The sequence below is a fragment of the Citrus sinensis genome, chromosome 1, assembly GCF_022201045.2.
Source record: "Citrus sinensis cultivar Valencia sweet orange chromosome 1, DVS_A1.0, whole genome shotgun sequence".
Taxonomy (NCBI): Eukaryota; Viridiplantae; Streptophyta; class Magnoliopsida; order Sapindales; family Rutaceae; genus Citrus; species Citrus sinensis.
In genome coordinates, this window is record NC_068556.1 from 22,327,912 (window position 1) to 22,346,492 (window position 18,581).

Here is an 18,581-nt window from a genome sequence, read left to right on the forward strand (position 1 = left end):
CCCTTTCTCTTGCGCTTGCACCGCTGGCTCTGGCTCCAAAACTCGACACATATTAATTTAATTTGTTGTCGTTGCGGATGATGTGTATAAGCTTTATTGACAGAATAAATGAGATGAAACGTGCAAAGAAGACTCAAGAACTCAATCATTTTATAAATGGGCCTTTGGTCTAGTGGGAGAGCCATTTTACTTACAATGTTGAGTGCAAGGGTTCGAGCCTCCATAAAAGCATTTATGAGGGTTATTTACAATCCTTCCTCAATTATCAAATAATTGAGTGGAGCCAGTCTATCCCTCACGAAATGTGAGTGGAGTGGACAGCCCTCGAATATTTGAAAGGGTTTGAAGAATTTGGGCAGCGCTTCAGAGGAGTACATGTCACGAAGAAGGTCCCAATTGTAAAATCTATTTGTAAATATTAATTGTAATACCTACAGTCCTGTATAACAATATTCAAAAAAAAAAAAAAAAAGAACTCGACCATTTTTGCTGAAAACTAGAGAAATTAACTGATGGCGCTGGACAAATCGATCACAGTAGCTAAGAAGAACTTGATTTGATTATGTAATCAATTTAGTTTTTCGTTGCTATTGTGGTTCTTTTGGGTAAGAGGGCTGGGGCAGTAACCAAAGTGCGCATTATATAATCATAGATTTGTAGTCAGTGAATTTTATTAGCGTGGGGTAATGTAGATTGTGTACTGATTGATAGATAAAATAATGGATTAATTCACTTGGTAAATATTGCAATAATTGCCCAGTTATTAATTCATCAGCATGCACGCCTTGCTTGCGTCTCTTGCCATCCTAACTCTCTGATATTTATTAGTTACATGAAATATGAATTTCCTTCTATATTTTTGGTTTATATGTGATCTGCTGCCATTTTTATATGCCATCTCAGCACTCTGCAATTCAGTTCTGTGCCTGATCTTTGTTTGTGCTGCATTTTTTTTTTAAACTGGCAAGCAAGCAAGCAATGTCTAATTAACAAGACAAAATCCGCAGCAAGCTTTGCTGGCTGCAATTTTGTACAAAATTGATCTCATAATAAATTTCAAAAATATATATTTTCAAACCAGTAAAAAAAACAGAAACGTAACAAGTGGTAGTACAACAGGTACTCTGTTTTCTCATAATTCACCTCAATAAATTCTGCAAATTCCAAAATCCTTCATCAAAGTTTCCATCTTTGAAGGAAAAAACTATGCTTTTTAACCAGATCTGCAACCGCATTTCACCCCTTCTCATTTCCTCTCCGGCCCATTTCCAACACCTATGTCTTTCAACATAGGCGTCAAGGCTGCTGGTCTCACTAACCAGGTAGGCCAGCTTCACTCTTAGACTTGACCCGTTTTGCAGCTTCACCCTCACTCACACCACCCGAAAAAGAATTAAAATATCACATATTGGATCCTTAATGCAATGTTGAACTTATACATGAATAATTATATGTTACACACTGTCATATAAAGTTAAACCTAATTAAAAGTAATTTATTAAGATTTTCAGTAATTTAGACTTTAATATATCTCATAAGGTGTCAACCTTTAATATGCAAATACTTAAAGATAATTTTTATTTTTATGATGGGTTGAAATAAAAATACCTAAAGATAATAGGAAAAGTTATCTATATAATTAGCTATAGTGCCCAAATCACACGTAATATTATATTCTCTTATGACATCCCATCATCTGAGAGAGTGCAGAAAATTTCCTATACATCAACAATAAGAAATATAATGTAAGCTCAGGTATGTACGCGATTGAATATTGCGTACATTATTGGGATGTTAGGCAAATATTTAAGCAATCTAGAAGTAAACCATTGGAAAGTAGCCAAACATGTCTTGCAATATTTACAGATAATAGAGATACATGCTCACGTATTGGAGATCAGATCAGCTTGAGATTGTTGGATATACTGAATCCGATTTATTGAATGCCAAAATACCATGAAATCCACTTCGAGTTACATCCATCTTTTAGTTAGGGGTGTTGTATCCTGGAAGAGTGTTAAACAGTCTCTTATAGCCTCTTTTACAATGGCAATAAAGTTCATAACATGTATAAGACATCTAATCAAGAAATATAGCTGTAAAATTTTGTTACAAGGTTATGCATAATAGATGATATTGATATACCACTCAAGTTATTTTATGTTAATAAGTCAGTAGTGCTTTATTACAATAACAATAGGAGCTCAACGAAATCAAAGCATATAATCAAATTCCTAGTTGTTAAAGAAAGAGTTCAGAGTGGGCAGTTGTCTACAAAGCACATTGGCACAAACTTCATGATTGTAGATCTACTTGCTAAGGGATTACCGTCCAAAATGTTTCATGAGCACACCACTCATATGGGTGTCATATTATTATAGGAAATTTAGTTTCACTGAGAGGTTGTTATTTTAGATGCTCGTATGATATAGACATTTTTCAGTTTATGGATATCTAAGGCTATTTTCTACATAAATAAGGTTTTGGTTTATTCATACTTTGATTTTGATATGGTTTAATATTACTAAGATTTAAGGTGGACTAGTTAGAACTAGGCATGTTAAGATCATATTGGATAAAATATTTATGTTACACATCTACATCATTATCCATGTCATTAAGTTGGATTGACATAATGGCCATTAATGGGTCGAGTTACGACAGTTGTAACAAAGGCCGCTTTGATCATATATTAGTATGATTGATGGTATAGATACATTTCGATAATGACAATAAGATTGAGCTCATAAAGATATTTTCATAAAATATGATTATAAGGTTACACATATAATCCAAATGAGAGATTGTTGGATTTTTAATCCAACATTGGGATTATATGTGAATAATTATGTGTTGCAGGCTGTCATATAAGGTTAAACTCAATTAAAAGTGATCTATTAAGGTTTTCAGTAATTTGAACTTTAATGTATCTAATGGAGTGTGAACTTTTAATATATAGATACTTAAGGATAATTTCTATTTTTATGATATGTTAAAATATGAATACCTAAAAATAATAGGAACAATTATCCATATAAGTGTCCTAGGTCATATATAACAGTTTATTCTCTTACGACATCTCGTCATCAGAGAATGCAGTAAGAAAGTTAAAAGATTGTCTAAGATAATTAAATTTGATGCTTCTCGCCAATATCCCCCGCTTCCAAGGACGTGGCATCATTTGTAAAACGAGCATAATGGAGAGCACTATATCTGTTGAACTTGTCAAAGTGGCTATTGTTGCACTTGGTCTAATCTTGGCTGATATAAGACTAACCCATTCATATGGTATGCATTCTTGCTCCATTTGACTAAATTTTTCATGTATTGAATGATTTCATATATATATATATATGAATAATTTTGCTTGGAGCATTAATTTTAACCTTAGCTATGTCTGCAATTGTAATGGGAGTCACTTTCTACAAATTTGTTATGAAGCGCAATTACTTGAGCCCGCCCACATCTTCCCAAACAATGCCTAATTTTCTTCTCATGGCTAGCATTATCCAAGTCAGTTATCTAACCTTTTTTACTAATGTGTTAATAATGATTTCAAATATATGGAGCGTAGAGTCACGTTTCGTTGCAATGGGGAATTGATGGGTAATATATATCTAAATTTAATTACGTGTGACAAATTGCAGATTGTCACCCCATGTCCTATTACATCTGCAATTGAAATGGGACTTTGTGTTGAGATATTCTCAATGTTTCTGGTGTGTCACAGCTGGACCGTCTTGAAGCCTTATGATTAAGATGCTTGCTAGTCCCATTATGTGCCATACGAAGGTCTCTGGGATGCCGTCCAGCTTCTTTATAAGCTCAATTTGAGTCTATATTTATGCTATTAGTTAAATAGAGCTAGCTAAGTTACTGCATTGGCAGATTATATACATATTTTGGTACTAAAAACACATAGGTTCCTTTAGTTTTCTTCAGATCAATTTCACATTTATAATTCTTGCTTTCTTCACTAGTGCGAAGATAGAAGTTTAGTATCGAGAATGGGAATGGGGTAGGAGCTTAGGAGAATATAATCCCCTTTCTGGCTATCCATATATTTAAATTACAAAGGACTTTATTGACAAAAAAAAAAAAGATTTTTGGGAACCACCAGTTTAATTCATTTTTCTACAAACCCCAAGGACTTAAATGTAAATATAACTATTGTAAGGTTGAGACTTGGATTCTCGGCTAACGTGATCCTTGCGCTCAGCCGCTCATCGTTTCGCATTAAATTACCATAAGAAAAAGAGGGGGCAAAAAAAATACAGAAAAAACCGTAAAATGATGATATCCAGCACGACTCGTATCCTCCTCCCCTCTCCGCCGCCAACATGTTTGGCCACCAGGCAACTGGGTCACAACCCATTAATTCTCCGCCGGGATCAGGCTGGTTTTACTTCAAGAACAGATTTTTCTCGCAAACTTTCTCACACCCACAATGAAATTTTTAATTCCAAGAAAATAATCAGCAGTGCCCAAAAGAGAGGAATATCGCCGCCGAACAACAGAAACAAGACCAACAAGAAGGCAGAAGTGTCTGCTTCAGCTCGATATCTGCACATGTCTGCTCACAAAGCCCGAAGGGTAATTGATCAGATTCGTGGACGTTCTTACGAGGAAACCCTTATGATACTCGAACTCATGCCTTATCGAGCATGTTATCCCATTTTAAAATTGGTTTATTCTGCAGCAGCAAATGGTATTCACAATCTGGGTTTCAACGAGGCCAGTTTAGTCATCGTCAAAGCGGAAGTGAACGAGGCTTCTTCTGCTAAAAGACCGAGACCTAAAGCTCAAGGGAGGGTTCATATGATCAAAAGACCCACTTGTCATATCACTGTTGTGTTAAGAGACATGTCTTTAGATGATGAATATGCGGTTTCCTAATTACAGATTTCACTTGTATTTCAAGTTTGCTTAGTTATCTTTTGCTGTTTTTCTAATGAGTAACGTCCCGTTCTTTGTTTTTTTTTTTTTTTTTAAATTTTTTGTTATTCATTCCAAAAAAAAGGAAAGAGTATAAATATAGAAGCAGGTCGGAAGCTAACTTCAATTGAATATAATTGTTTGCGGGTGCTGATTTGATTGACTCTTTTTGGTAAATTTTGTCCTTGATAATCGGCACTTAATATGTTTGATGAAAAACCTGAAAGAACTGCCGAGGTCAATGCCAACCAACGAGTCTTCATTAAATTCATAAGATAGATTTAATTGTGCCAAGTGGTTAATCAAAGTAAAACACTGGATTCACGAATAAGAGAAAAGACAAAAACTAGAGTTATTGGAGAAATTGAACCGAGGCTTTTTTTCTTGCTATATTTACATTTTCTTTAAGTTCAGTTATAACCTAAGGTCTATTCAAATTAACCATAATTACTTCCTATTGCCTGATGTGATATTCAATGGTCGTGACAGGAATGATCTTGCTCCCAACATTAATTCCAATCTAAGCAATGTTTGTTCTATTAAGGTTCAGTGCTACCTTCGAGGTTGTTGTGCAGGACGGGGACTTGAGCTGTTTTGAACCATCCAAGTACTCCTCTCTATGACCACGGCCATCCTTGCTGATTTTCTCCAGGTCAGTTGTCTTACTTTTCCGGGCAATTATAGCTGTAACTTGTTGTTAGACTCTCTTGTTTTACGAACAATTTACAATATGAAATGAAAATCTTAGTTGCGTCATAAGTAATCATCTACATGCCAATGCATACCTATGTATCTTTTTGTGATGGGGTAGTACATGTTGCTAGTAATGTATACCACATATAATTATGTTCCTCTGCAATTAATTATGTGCATTATTATGCAGATTTTAACTGAGGGCCAAGTACTACTGCAATTGAAACTGGATTCACTGCTTTGGTATTCAGCATTTTTGCATTCTATGATGCCGGAAAGATCTTGAAGTGTTGATCATGATGACTATTATGCGGCCTCTACTCACCTTTTTGGGAACTTGTGTGAAATCTTTATCTGCTCAATCAAGCTCTTAGCTATGCTATCTGGCCTTTTTATCAGTGCTCAGCCTTACGTTTATATGACTCACTTGTATGGTTGTATTCTAGACACAGACAATTAGACAAGTTAGTTGCGATTTGATTAAAGGCTGTGTTATATAGTGAGGCTAAGAGCTATTTACTTAATTGATGCATTCATGCAATATTAACATAAGACGTTGATATTTAGTTTTTATAAAACAAAATTTAAGCTTGAGATCTTGAATAAGTGACATAGTATTGTTTGATGGGATTTGAGAGAACATGAGGTTCTAGAAGTATGTATTCTGGAGTTAAAATTTATTTAGAGTACTTGTACTTGAGAATTCCAAGTGGAAAATTTAAAAAAGTTTGAAAAATATGGGAAAATCTGTAAAGTTTTGGGCAAGATATTTGGATTAGCTCATTTATTCTAGTTATGTCAGTTGAAGTTAGAAAAATTTGCTCTTAAAGTTTGAGGCAGAGTTCAAGTTCTGACTTTCTGTCCTTTGTCTCACTGAAGCAAGATTGTTTTTGCTTATTCTCTTTTCTGTTCACTGGCTGTTTGTAATTGTAACATTACAACTAAATTTGGTTAATTTTCAATTTTCTTTGTGCCCTTTTTTTGTCTTTTTGGTTCAACAATTATTACATTTGACATTTGTCGGTTTCTTGCCATTATCCCCTCTTCCAAAGACAGGCATTTTTCCTAAAAAGAGCTTAGTGAAGAGCTCTATGTTTGTTGGACTTGTCAATATGGCTATTGTTCCACTTGGTGTAATCTTGGCTGATATCAGACTAGCCAATTCAAATGGTATGTAATCTTTCTCCATTTAGCTAGACTTTTCATGTGACTGATATATAAAGCTTTTTTGCAACTGTTTTTCACAGAAACAATTTTGCTCGGAGCATCAGTTTTCAATATTGGCTATGTTTGCTATCTTAAGGGACAATTTGATGGCTATCTGAATTTAATTATGTGTGTCACATTGCAGATTGTCATCCCAACCCCTGTTGCAGCTGCAATTGAAATGAGACATTATGCTGTGATATTCTCAATGTTTCTCATGTGTCATACCTGGATAATCTTGAAATGTTATGACTATGATAAATATATGATGGTGTCCTCCAATCTTTTATTGGACTTACTTGACATCTATCTTCTCAATCAAGGTTTTCTGGATGCTGTCTGATCTGATTATGTGCTCCAAAAAGGTTTTTGGTTTGCTGTCTGGCTTTCATTGTCCCCTCAGTCAAGTCTATATGGATGCTATTGTTACTGAAGGTAGTTGGCTGATTAAAGCACTGCATTTTTGTTGATCATATGCCTGTAAGATTGTCCTGAACTTATTGGTTGCCTTGGCAACTCACTTGAAATTAAGCATATATTTTGGTACTAAATATTATATTTGTTTCTATAAAAAAAAATTATATATTATATTTGTTACCTTTCTCCAGAGTAATTTTGCATAGAAACTGCATCTCCTGTTGGTTTTATTGTAGTTCTAATTTCAAAACATCGGTAGCCGAGCATTATATCCAAATTTTAAGCTAAAAATAGATGGAACAAAAGTGAATTAACAAATACAGGCATGCATAAGACGATAAGACGTGGCATAAAAGAGAAAAGAGTCTACCAACAATGAGTGAGAGAATTTTTTTTTTTTAAATGCTTTGTTGTGTGCGCGTGGTGCAACACCTTATGGTGGCTCCGTTGCTCGTGAATTTCGAGTTACAAGGGGCAAAAGAGTTGGTGTTTATTATTCAACCTCATCCGATTTTTCTAAAAATGATCGTTGAAAGAAAAAATTTATATTGATAATTTGTTGACGTTTGACATGTTCTTGGACTTCTCAATGTGGGGTTTTGCTGCCATTGGTGTAATCTTGGCCGATATGCTCCTAGCCAATTCGAATGGTTTGTGAACTCTTCCTCAGATTTTTCTTGTTTAATCTGCCAATAGATAATCTAAGCCAGTGGATCCTAATATTAAAATCACAATTTATATCCAGCTATACTGTTACTCATCTATATAACGACTTTCAAAACTATTAAAATTGTTATTGTATAGATGAATATCATATTAATTAGGAAACGAATCGATTTCTAAATATTACGAACATTATTCAACTCAAATCCATACGTTCTATTAGTTATGAACTACAACTTAGATTTATCATTTATATATATATGTGTGTGTGTGTGTGACTAAAAGTTTGTATTTGTCTAGAAAACAAATATGTTTTGGTACTATTAAACTTGGTGAAAATAATATAGTATTAGTGTTATTTATAACCATTTACATAATATTAAAAATAAGTGATAGTGACACGACCCGCTCTAACTTATATGTTAAATATGAGGCAAATCATGTGGTCTAATCACTAAAACTCATGGCACAAATTTAATTCATGAACATATAAAAAATGGCCCCTACCATAAACACATAATAACTTTTGTGCCTCATCTGAAAAAATACATTAAAAAATTGCACAGTTCATATCTCACTATACATACTTACATTACAAATATATACATAAAAACATTAGCAACATAAATGTGCACAAAATGTAAGTCATTCAGCAATGCGTCTTGTGGTCCAACCTCAATTGATCTGCACGAAATCCTGCAGAATCCTAAGATAAATAGGAAAATAATGAGCATGCGGTTCAGTGAATGGATATAAATTTATATATAAAAAATAAAATTGCGTACTAGGGTTTATACATAATCACGTGATATAACTCCACACTAAGTGTAATGCATCAGCAAACATGGGAATTATACATGCATAACCAAAACTCACCAAATAGTACCCAAAGAAAATAACTCTCAATACTTGCCAGGATCATTATTACACGAGTACAATGAGCGAAAAACCTCTTAATACCCTACAGAATTTAACTACATCACATGGGTAAAATAATTTAACTCTCAATACGCATGTGGAAAAGTTGTTATGAAACATATAGTGATTGGCAATCACATCTCATGACTCAATCAAACATATAATATGCGTACATGTAATCATAACATAATATTAAATCATACTATGAAACATAAATGATTCATAGAAAACATAATAGTAATAATAGTATCAACTCACAAATTATGTTTCACTCCAAGGTTCGTTGGGGTTCCTAAATTCTCGGATTTCTCCTAAAATACAGGATTTAAAAATTAACAATTAGAACTAATATAAAAACTTATACGTATAAAAATCATAACTACTTAAATTTCATAAATCTATTACTCACTGACTCACTTAATATAGATCTAACTGTCCAATTCTATTTCCCGTAATATGTCCCTCAATTCCAGTTTTTAAATTCTTTTTCACTCTCGGGTTTTCCTTCTTTCTTCTTATTTCCTTTTTCTTTTCTTTCTCTCTTTCTCTTTTATTTTCTCATTGTCTTTGTTTCGATCTCAGTTGGAAATGATATCTAATTGTCCAGCAATCTCAATTTTCAACTTGATAAAATGAAGTAGCTCACAATATTTCTCAGTTGTATAGCCACTGGCCCGTCGAATCCAAGCAAGCAGGTGAAGCATGCACGTGAACTTACGAAGCAGCAGCTGGCTGTTTTCAAGTCAACAAGCCATGAGCGGCCTCTTAATGCACAAGCAGTGCATGACAAATAGAAAATATTTACATAAAGATGAAAATAACCAAAAGTGGTCACTATTCAAATGGCATCTACATGTTATAGAAATAGCATAAAACAAGTAAGGAAAAATTAGGATTTTAATAAGATTAGAGCAAATAACTTGACTGCTAATTAGAAGTTAATAAATAAAATAATAAAGAAATTAATATTTTATTTATACTCTATTACTAAAATACACGTGACAAAAGTATTTAAAAGCGTATTCAAAAGCTTAGTAGAACTTAAATCTAGGGATGACAATGGGGTGGGGTGGGGGTAGGGAGGCCTACCACATTCTCCACCCCACTAAATTTTTTTGCTTCCATTTCCCACCCCATTCCCCAGTAAATTTAGTTGGGTGGGAATGGGGAATCCCCATGTGGAGAATGATTTCTCTATCCCCACCACATTTCTCATTTATCAATTTTATAGTAGGTATAGATACATAATTTCAATAAATTAAAAATTAGAGACTTAAAATAAAATTATCACCATATTATAAAGTATTTAAATTATTTAAAAAAACTAAAAGTTTAAAATAATATCTTAAAATGATATCAAAATTAAAAAATGTTCGAAGAGAGCAGCACCATAAAATAGAAAAAAAAACATAACAATATTTTAGAGTCGAAAAAGAATTATATCGTAGGGTTTTCTTTTAGTTATATCCTATTTATATTACATAAAAATAAAAATAAAATTTATTAATTGACATTATATTTTATAAAACAAAAATTATTAAATAAAATTAAAAAATATTTATATATAATCAGGATTGAGGTGGGGTGGGGAGTACAAAACCAAACCCTTCTCCGTTAAGAATTTGAGGATTATTTTTCTCTCATTCCCTAAAAATTATTTAAAATTTTCTCCATTTAGGGTGGGGCTCTGTGGGACCCCAAACCCGCGAAGGATTTTGTCATCCTTTAAATCAAGAGAGGATTCTGTTGTAAGAAAATTACTTGTCTTTATAATTTACGAAAAAGGAAATAAAACAATTAAAAAATTATAATAACAAAAGTAAAGAAGCGAGTAGTATAAGAAAATACATATATTAAAAAAATATATAATAACAAAAGCAGAGAAGCCAGTAATATAACAATATATATACACACACATAAAACCAAACCCTAGAGTATACGTGAAGAAAAGAAGAAGAAGAAGAAGAAGGAAAAAAAAACCTAAAATGATATCTAACCAGACCCGCATCCGTCCCTCTCCGCTGCCAACATCCTCAGCCACCAGGCAGCTGGCTCACAGTCCGTTACTTCTCCGACGAGTTCGGGCAGCAGGTTTTACTCCAAGAACAGATTTTTCTTGCAAACTTTCTCACGGCCATGAAAGTTATAATTTTCCGGAGAAAATAATCGCCACTACCCGAAAGAGAGGAATACGGCCACCAAATATCAAACAGAGTGAAGTAGCCGGAGCGGCTGCCGGCGCTGGTGAAGATGAAGAGGAAGAAGAAGAAAAGAAGGAAAGTGGTGAGCCAGTGGAGGATCGGTTGAGTGAAGAAGAAAAAAAGAAAATTTGTGAGTTTGCGGAGAGATTGGGTGAGGAAGAGAAGATAAGAATTTTTGAGATTTTGATGGGATTGAGCGAAGAAGAGAAGAGGAAACTTAGTGAGATAGTGGAGGAATGGAATTCTGGAGGGGAAGACGGGAAAATTGGTGAGCTTGTGGAGGGTTTGAGCAGAGAAGGGAAAAGGAAACTTTGCGGGGTCTTGAAGGATTTGAGCGACGGGGATAAAGAAAAGATAACAGAGTTATTGGAGAGATTGAACGAAAAACAAACGAGGAAGCTAATCGAGCTTGTAGAGAGCTTGAGCGAAGAAGGATTGAAGAGAGTCAGTAAGCATGTGTTGGCGAGCGGCGGAGTTGAAAGCAACAATGCATTTGAGTTGCTGCTTATAGATGGATTAAGCAAAGAAGATAGGAAAAGAGTTAGAAATTTTGCATGTAGCGTGGCCATTTTCAAGATTTTGTTGTGCCTGCGTGAAATTGTTAAGGTTGATGATGGAATCAGCAAAGAAGAGTTGGTGAAGGATATTAGACATTTTTGGGAGGGAGAAAATAACACAATTGCTAAATTCCTGAAGTCATTGGAAGTAGATTATCAAGATGAAGTAAGAGAAATTAGAGAGTCCTTGGTAAAACTTAAAGAGTCTACGGAAAAAGAAAAAAAGAAAAGTAATAAAGATTCTGTGGAAGGGTCCCGAGATGGTGAAACCGTGAAAATTAAAAAGATTCTGAAGAGATGGGGCTTGAGCGAGAAAGATATGAAGCCCGCTTTAGAGTTAGTGGATGGATTGAGTGAGGGCAGCAGAGTGAATTCGAGAAAGTTCCTTGAGAGCTTAGAGGAAGAAGCCGCTAAGATTTTAAAGCTTAAGGATTTGGCCAACGGCTTCTTAAACAAAGATCTTGAGAAGTATATTAAGAAGGCCTCCTTGAATCTTTCGCCGAGGCTAGAATTTATCAAAAAGGTTTCTGTTCATTTAGGGGTTCATCTCTTATCGGGTATTGTTGCTTACGCATCCATGAAGATGTGTCCCCCAAAAGCTGCGGCCTTCAAGAAAAATTACTCTCATTTTCTATCTCCTCTGCTTTTTCGTAAGTAAACTATTTGTAACGCCTTTTTTTTATATACGTTTTCATCAGATTTGTTATATATGCCGTTAGTATGTTTACATTTGATTGTGTATTTTGTCAGTCATACCAACATGCAAGGCTTTCAAGAAAGAAATATCCAAGCAAAAATATGATTCCACGGCCGGGCTTCTCGTGAGTGCGGTTCACACTGCTTTTGGTGTATTCTGGGCCGATGTACACCTTGCTAATTCGAATGGTTTTGTATTCCTGCTGGATTTACATTTTCTTCATATCAAGTTCATGTTAATTCAAACCAAAACTATAATTAATTAATTACTGCCTGATATCAATCAATGGTTGTTCACAGGAAGGATCATGCTCGCGGCATTACTTACAGCCACATATATCCTTTTTCATGTAAGTTTGGGAGCTGTCTTTGAGGTTGTTGTGAAGGACGACGGGGATCTGAGCTGTTTTAGACCATCCAATTACTCCCTCTCTATGACCATAGCCTTCCTTGTTAGCTTTCTCCAGGTCAGTTGTATTGCTCTTTCGAGCGATTATAACTCTAATTCATTGTTAGTAAGAGTACAATATTAATTTAATTATCTTGTGTTTTAAGAACAATTTGTGATATAAAATGAACATATTTTTGTCGTATAGTAAGTACTCGTCTCCATGTTAATGCGTACCGACATATCTTTTTATGATGTATATGTATAGTGGATGTTACGGTGTGCTATAATTTTGTTTATCTGAAATTGATTTTGTAGATTTTCAACCGAGGGCTTCTTATTACTGCAATTGACGCTGGATTCGGTGTTTTGGTGTTCACCATGTTTGCGTTATATGATGCCGGGAAGATCTTGAAGCGTTCTGACAGTGATGACCACCACAAGGCGTCTGCTCATCTTTACTGGGACTTGTATGGCCTCTTCATCTGCTCAGTCAAGATGCTATCTATGCTACATTCATAAACACACAGATTTGGGGTACCAAATGGAAGTACCTTTCCAAGTTGTTTGATTTTATTTTTTCAGTTTTGCAAAGAAAATGGAGTACCTTGCAGCATAGTTATATTACAGTTAGGGATTTACTAAAGGTCTGGATTCTTAGAATTATACTATTTGTACAAGAGAGATATTGATCCCAATAATGACTCAACCCTCATCCCCAATGTGAAGGGAGGGACAACCCCAACCACTCAGTGGCTGTCTTAATTACTAAGTGAAAGACATTGAATTGACTGCTTTGTAAGAAGTTTTTTATTTTTATTTTAAAACGGAAAAATATCACCCCCGAAACATTTTTAAATTTTGATATAAAAAAATGACAAATTTATCTTTTAGTGAAGATATTTCTAATTTTTAAATATATAAAGAAAGTTTCAAACAACTCTAATTTATCTTATCTCACAAATGTATTAGTATTAATAGTAAATAAATAAAACCATTTTATCATACCAACCCCCACTTCTCAGTTAGCCTCACTGTAAATTTTAAAATAATCTTAATCTCTCAATATACCCACATTTAATCTCCACTTTACTCTTATTGTAATTGTTATCATTTTTGTAAACGCCCTACCCTATAAAACTTAAAAAATCTGCATTAAAAAAATAAGCTCTAACAATCTTTCTCTTTCTCTTTGTATCATCAATGCCTCTCAAAAACGATTTATCATCAGTGCAGGTGGTTCAGGTGTGGGTTTCTTTTGTTAAAATTTTGGTTACTTGAATCCAATTAGAGTTATATATTGATGAAATTTTGTGGCGGCAGGTAATGAATGGATTTGCCCCATGATGCTAGCGTTGTAGCAGCAATTTTATCTTGAATTTTGTCCTTTGATAAAATTGTAGTTTCGGAATAATGCATAAGCTTAAATGCTCACTATAAAATCGAGAACAGAAATTGAGGTATCAAAACTTTAAACTTACTTCTTGTTAAAAGAAATTAGGCTTCTTCAACTGCATTCCTTTATATTATTTTTAATTTTCGTACACCATATACCAATATCACTCGAAGCAACAAATACTAATGATCTTTATCTTCTACACATAGATTTTTTTTTTTCTTTTCCGTACTTGTTTATTGTTTTTTAAAAATGAAATCCTTGTCTGCTGTTTCTTTTAATAACTGTATTTTTTAAAAGTTTATGAATGAGTGCACATAATTACACAATGTTCAAAGTATATTATAGAATATAAATAATCTCATTCTTTATAAAAATATAAAAAAAATTATTAATATTAATATATGGTTAGAATTTAACTTTTTTTTTAATCTATCAATCCCTCTTTATGCAGAAGAATTTTGCTTAAAAAATTCATATCCCAGTAAAAGACCTATGAAAGAAATTAATAAAAATGGTATTGGTAGTGGACCAGAATTTTTACATCTGACGAATTGCATATATTTCAACCAATAAGAATCTACAAACATAAATGTGATACATCCTAAAACCTTGAAATATTTCTTCTTCTCTTTAAAATCCTAAACCGTAATGTATTTGTGCTTCAAATACTAACAAGAAATCCTCCAATTAATGCTATCTAGATCGACCCCTACTCTCTGGTGCTCACATGGTCCGGCTCCGCCACCGGTGTGGGTGACAACCCGATACATCTCCGACGGGGTCGAGTTGGTTTCCGTCAACCAACCCTTCTTGCAGGCCCCTCGCGTCAATAAAATTATTACTATATCCAAGGAAATTTTTGTTGGTCCTTTGAAAAAAGGAAAATAGGAAATCGTTATTAACTTCAAATAATAACAGTGAAAGAGAAGTTAGTGAGATTTTGGGGGTACGTAGCAGTGAAGAAGACAAGAAGAAAATGATTGGGTTTTTGGAGGCCTTCTGTCAAGAGATATAGATGAAGCATGCAGCGGGGTTCGGCGAAGGGTATAAGCTATAGATGTTTATGAGGCCATGAAGAGCAAGAGCGAACCTTTTGGTCGCTTCAGCTTCAGCGAGAGGGAAATCAAGAAAATTAAAAGATTTTGCCGAGTGCTTGGTGAGAGAAGAAATGAACAAAATTCGTATGGTTATGGAGGGAAAGAGTGAACGAGGATCCAGAATATTAATGAGCTTGTTGCTTGCTTGAGCAAAGATGACAATAAGAAACTTGGTGATCGTAAAAGGCTAGAGAGAGTAAAAAATGAAGAAAGTTAGAAAGTGGCACCCTCAACACTCTCAGACTTGCACTTTTCAATGTGGCTATTGCTGCCTTTGGTGTAGTCTTGGCCGATGTTCGCATTGCCAACTCAAATGGTTTGCACTCCAGCTACTTGCTAGCTCCATTTTTTTTAATTTTTCTTAGGTTCTTCATGTAACTTCAAATTAATCTTTTTCAATCGTTAATTTGCTCGATCATCACCGCATTAATCATGCTGGGAGCATTAAATTCAACTTTAGCTCTGTTTCTTCTACAAATTTCGCTCGCTTACGCCCTGATGGTTTTCAATAACAAGGACTTGAGCAAATTTGAATCAGACATTAATGCTCACTATTCTGTAACTACTCCTGCTATCATCAATAATTTTATCCAGGTTAGTTCTTCTTATTACTGTCTTGTAAGACTACTAATGCTGCTGCTTTTGGTTAATGTTTGTTCTGAGAACAATTTGTGGTGAACTAATTAAACTATTGATGGGTCCCCTCGCGACACATGTCAATTACTCATGCCATATCTTGTTCATTATGTGCATTACACAATGCAGGTTATCAACCCAGGCCCTATTACTGCTGCAGTTGACACTGGACTCAGTTGTATACCATTTCCAGTACCAGTAGTTTCTAACATCGCGATGGTCTTCAAGGGTTTTTACAATGATGACGACTATATGGTGGCGTCCATTCATCTTTTCTGGGGATTGTACGGCCTCTTTATCTGCATAATCAAGGCTTTTGCGATGCTATCTTGCGTCTTAATAATCTCAAGTAGGAGTTTTGGGATTGCTATCTGGCCTCTTTATCAAGGCTACGGGGATGCTATTTGGTTGAGCAGTTTGTTTATTAAACTACAGTATTACATTCACTATACCTTCATGTATATGGGGCCAAGAATGTCCTTTGACTCTGTGCTTAGCCTTGGATTTATATCGTCAGCTGTATTTTCGACAAATATATTTCTGGGCACGTACCAGATAAACACATTACTCTTTGAACTTGTTGTCTGATCTTTCCCCTTATGATTAATTTTGCAATGCTGTTGGTGTCTTTGCTTCGGGGTCTTTCTTGCAGTTAAAGCATATCCGGTTTCTTGCTGCTAAATAGTGCAGATATTTTGATTGACTGAAGTTGCTTGGTTTCTAGAAAATTTTTACAGCATGAATTCTGATCCGTTGCTATTGAAGGAACGTTTCAGTCAAAAAACCAAGAACAGCCTTCTAGGCAAACGATAACGATTTAAGGCTATGTTTGGAAGGTAGAATTGGATTGAATTGGCTTTTAGGATTGAATTGGATTAAATTGAATTATATGTAATGCTATCTTTTGTTTGGTACAATATTAAACAGGATTATGTTAATTTAATTTATTAAAGTTAAATAATTATTTGAATATTATAATATTTTTAAATTATATTGATGATTATGGACTTTAATATTTAATATTCAATACTACTATAAAGAAATATTTGATTATTTTTATCTTTAATATTCAATACTAGTTTAGAGTAGTTTTCTAATCAGAGATTTTTGACTTTATTAAAGTCAGGAATCAGCTAATAGATAAAAAAATTTAGATTTTAATACACTATATGACAAAATACATTGCATTGGAGTCTGTGTTTATTTTATCTTTTAGTTGATTCCTAACTTTATTAAAGTCAGAGTTTCCTGATTGGAAAATTACTATACTAATTTAAATAAATTAAAGAATAAAATTTTGATATTTAATCTTAAATTAAAAATAATTTTAAAAAATTTATTGAATTTTTTTTATATTGTAAATAATATAAATTTACAGGTTATAAAAATTATAAAACAAATTTTGAAGTTTAATTTTTATTAAAATATTAGGTTAAATAAAAAATAAACTAGTCATAAATAGGATAGAAACTTTTCGTTTAATTTTCTCCCACTTAATCCCATATAAAAATATGGATTAATAATCTTATTAGTTTAAATAAAATTTTAACCTACTTAATAGTTCATGACAACTAAACATACTATAAATTAAATTATTTTCTTAATCTCAAAATCTAATCCAATTTCACAATTTATCCAAGCTCCCAAACTTAGAATCCCTGTACTAGACAATAGAAATGTTATAGACATGTAGCATAAAACAGTAATTTATTTTATTTTAGTATGAATCGAATCGACACACCGTTTTAATGCTCAATTCTGAATCAACTGATTTAGGGTTATTTTTAGGGAGCATCCCTTAGATTTTCCATATTTACACTTAACGTCAAAAATATGACCACAAGTACACTTGCCTCCCCTGTCGTTTGTATGACCATGCTTTGACCGTTCTGTGACTCGTACAAAGACAAAACTACCCCTAACACAAGAATAAGGATCCATAATGTATAACATAATAGCTACAGCTTCGGTTATTGTTGATTCATTACAAGGAAAATTATCATTTGTATATCCTTAATTTACTCTATTATCAAAAATGCTACAACACTTTAAGGGTGTATTAATCGTCCACCATAAGTTGACAAAATGTATATGCCGTCCACCAAACCGTTACTTGCCGTTTAAATAGAATGAAATCATAGGGGTAATTTAGTCTTTTCATATGATACAAGTGATAATTTAAGGGTATACAAGTGATAATAAGCGAATTTAAGGATATACAAGTGATAATTTTTATTTACTTTAATTTAAGTTTTAAAGGTAAAATCGTCAATTTGCTATAATTCCATTAACTTTCAAACGGCAGCTAACGGTTTGGTGATCAGCAAATAACTTTTGTCAATTTAGGATGGACAATTGATATACGCTTAAAGTGTTTTAATATTTTTTATAACAGAGTAAATATAAGGTATACAAATGATAATTTTTCTTCATTAGAATGATGACAAAAATACCTTCAAGATACCAGTGTGACATAAAAATCATCTTGGAACAGCAATCCTATAGCATAAATAACCTACAACTTTTACGCACACCACCCCCAAAATCATCTGCCTGGAAGAGCTAAAACTTATTACTAATTTTTTTTTGTTTGCTTTTCTTTTTGCTAGTTCAACAGTTATCCAATATGAAACCAGCACTGTACATATCCATTTGTAGAAAAAATAATAATTAAATCATGCACAAGTATCTTAGCATCAACTTTGCAGTGTTGGAATAACTTTGTAATGGCACGTGAAAAAGGCAAATCATGCATCAGTATCCAAGGTAATGGCA

At 33.6% G+C, this 18,581-nt stretch overlaps 1 protein-coding gene across 1 annotated transcript; it reads left to right on the forward strand.

Moving 5' to 3' along the window:
• Positions 1–4,193: 4,193 nt before the first annotated feature.
• LOC102606814 (50S ribosomal protein L22, chloroplastic-like) lies at positions 4,194–4,981 on the forward strand. The gene has a single exon (XM_025092209.2). It carries the CDS (start codon positions 4,291–4,293, stop codon positions 4,894–4,896), a length of 606 nt encoding a protein of 201 aa, XP_024947977.2. The 5' UTR covers positions 4,194–4,290; the 3' UTR covers positions 4,897–4,981.
• The last annotated feature ends 13,600 nt before the right edge of the window (positions 4,982–18,581 follow it).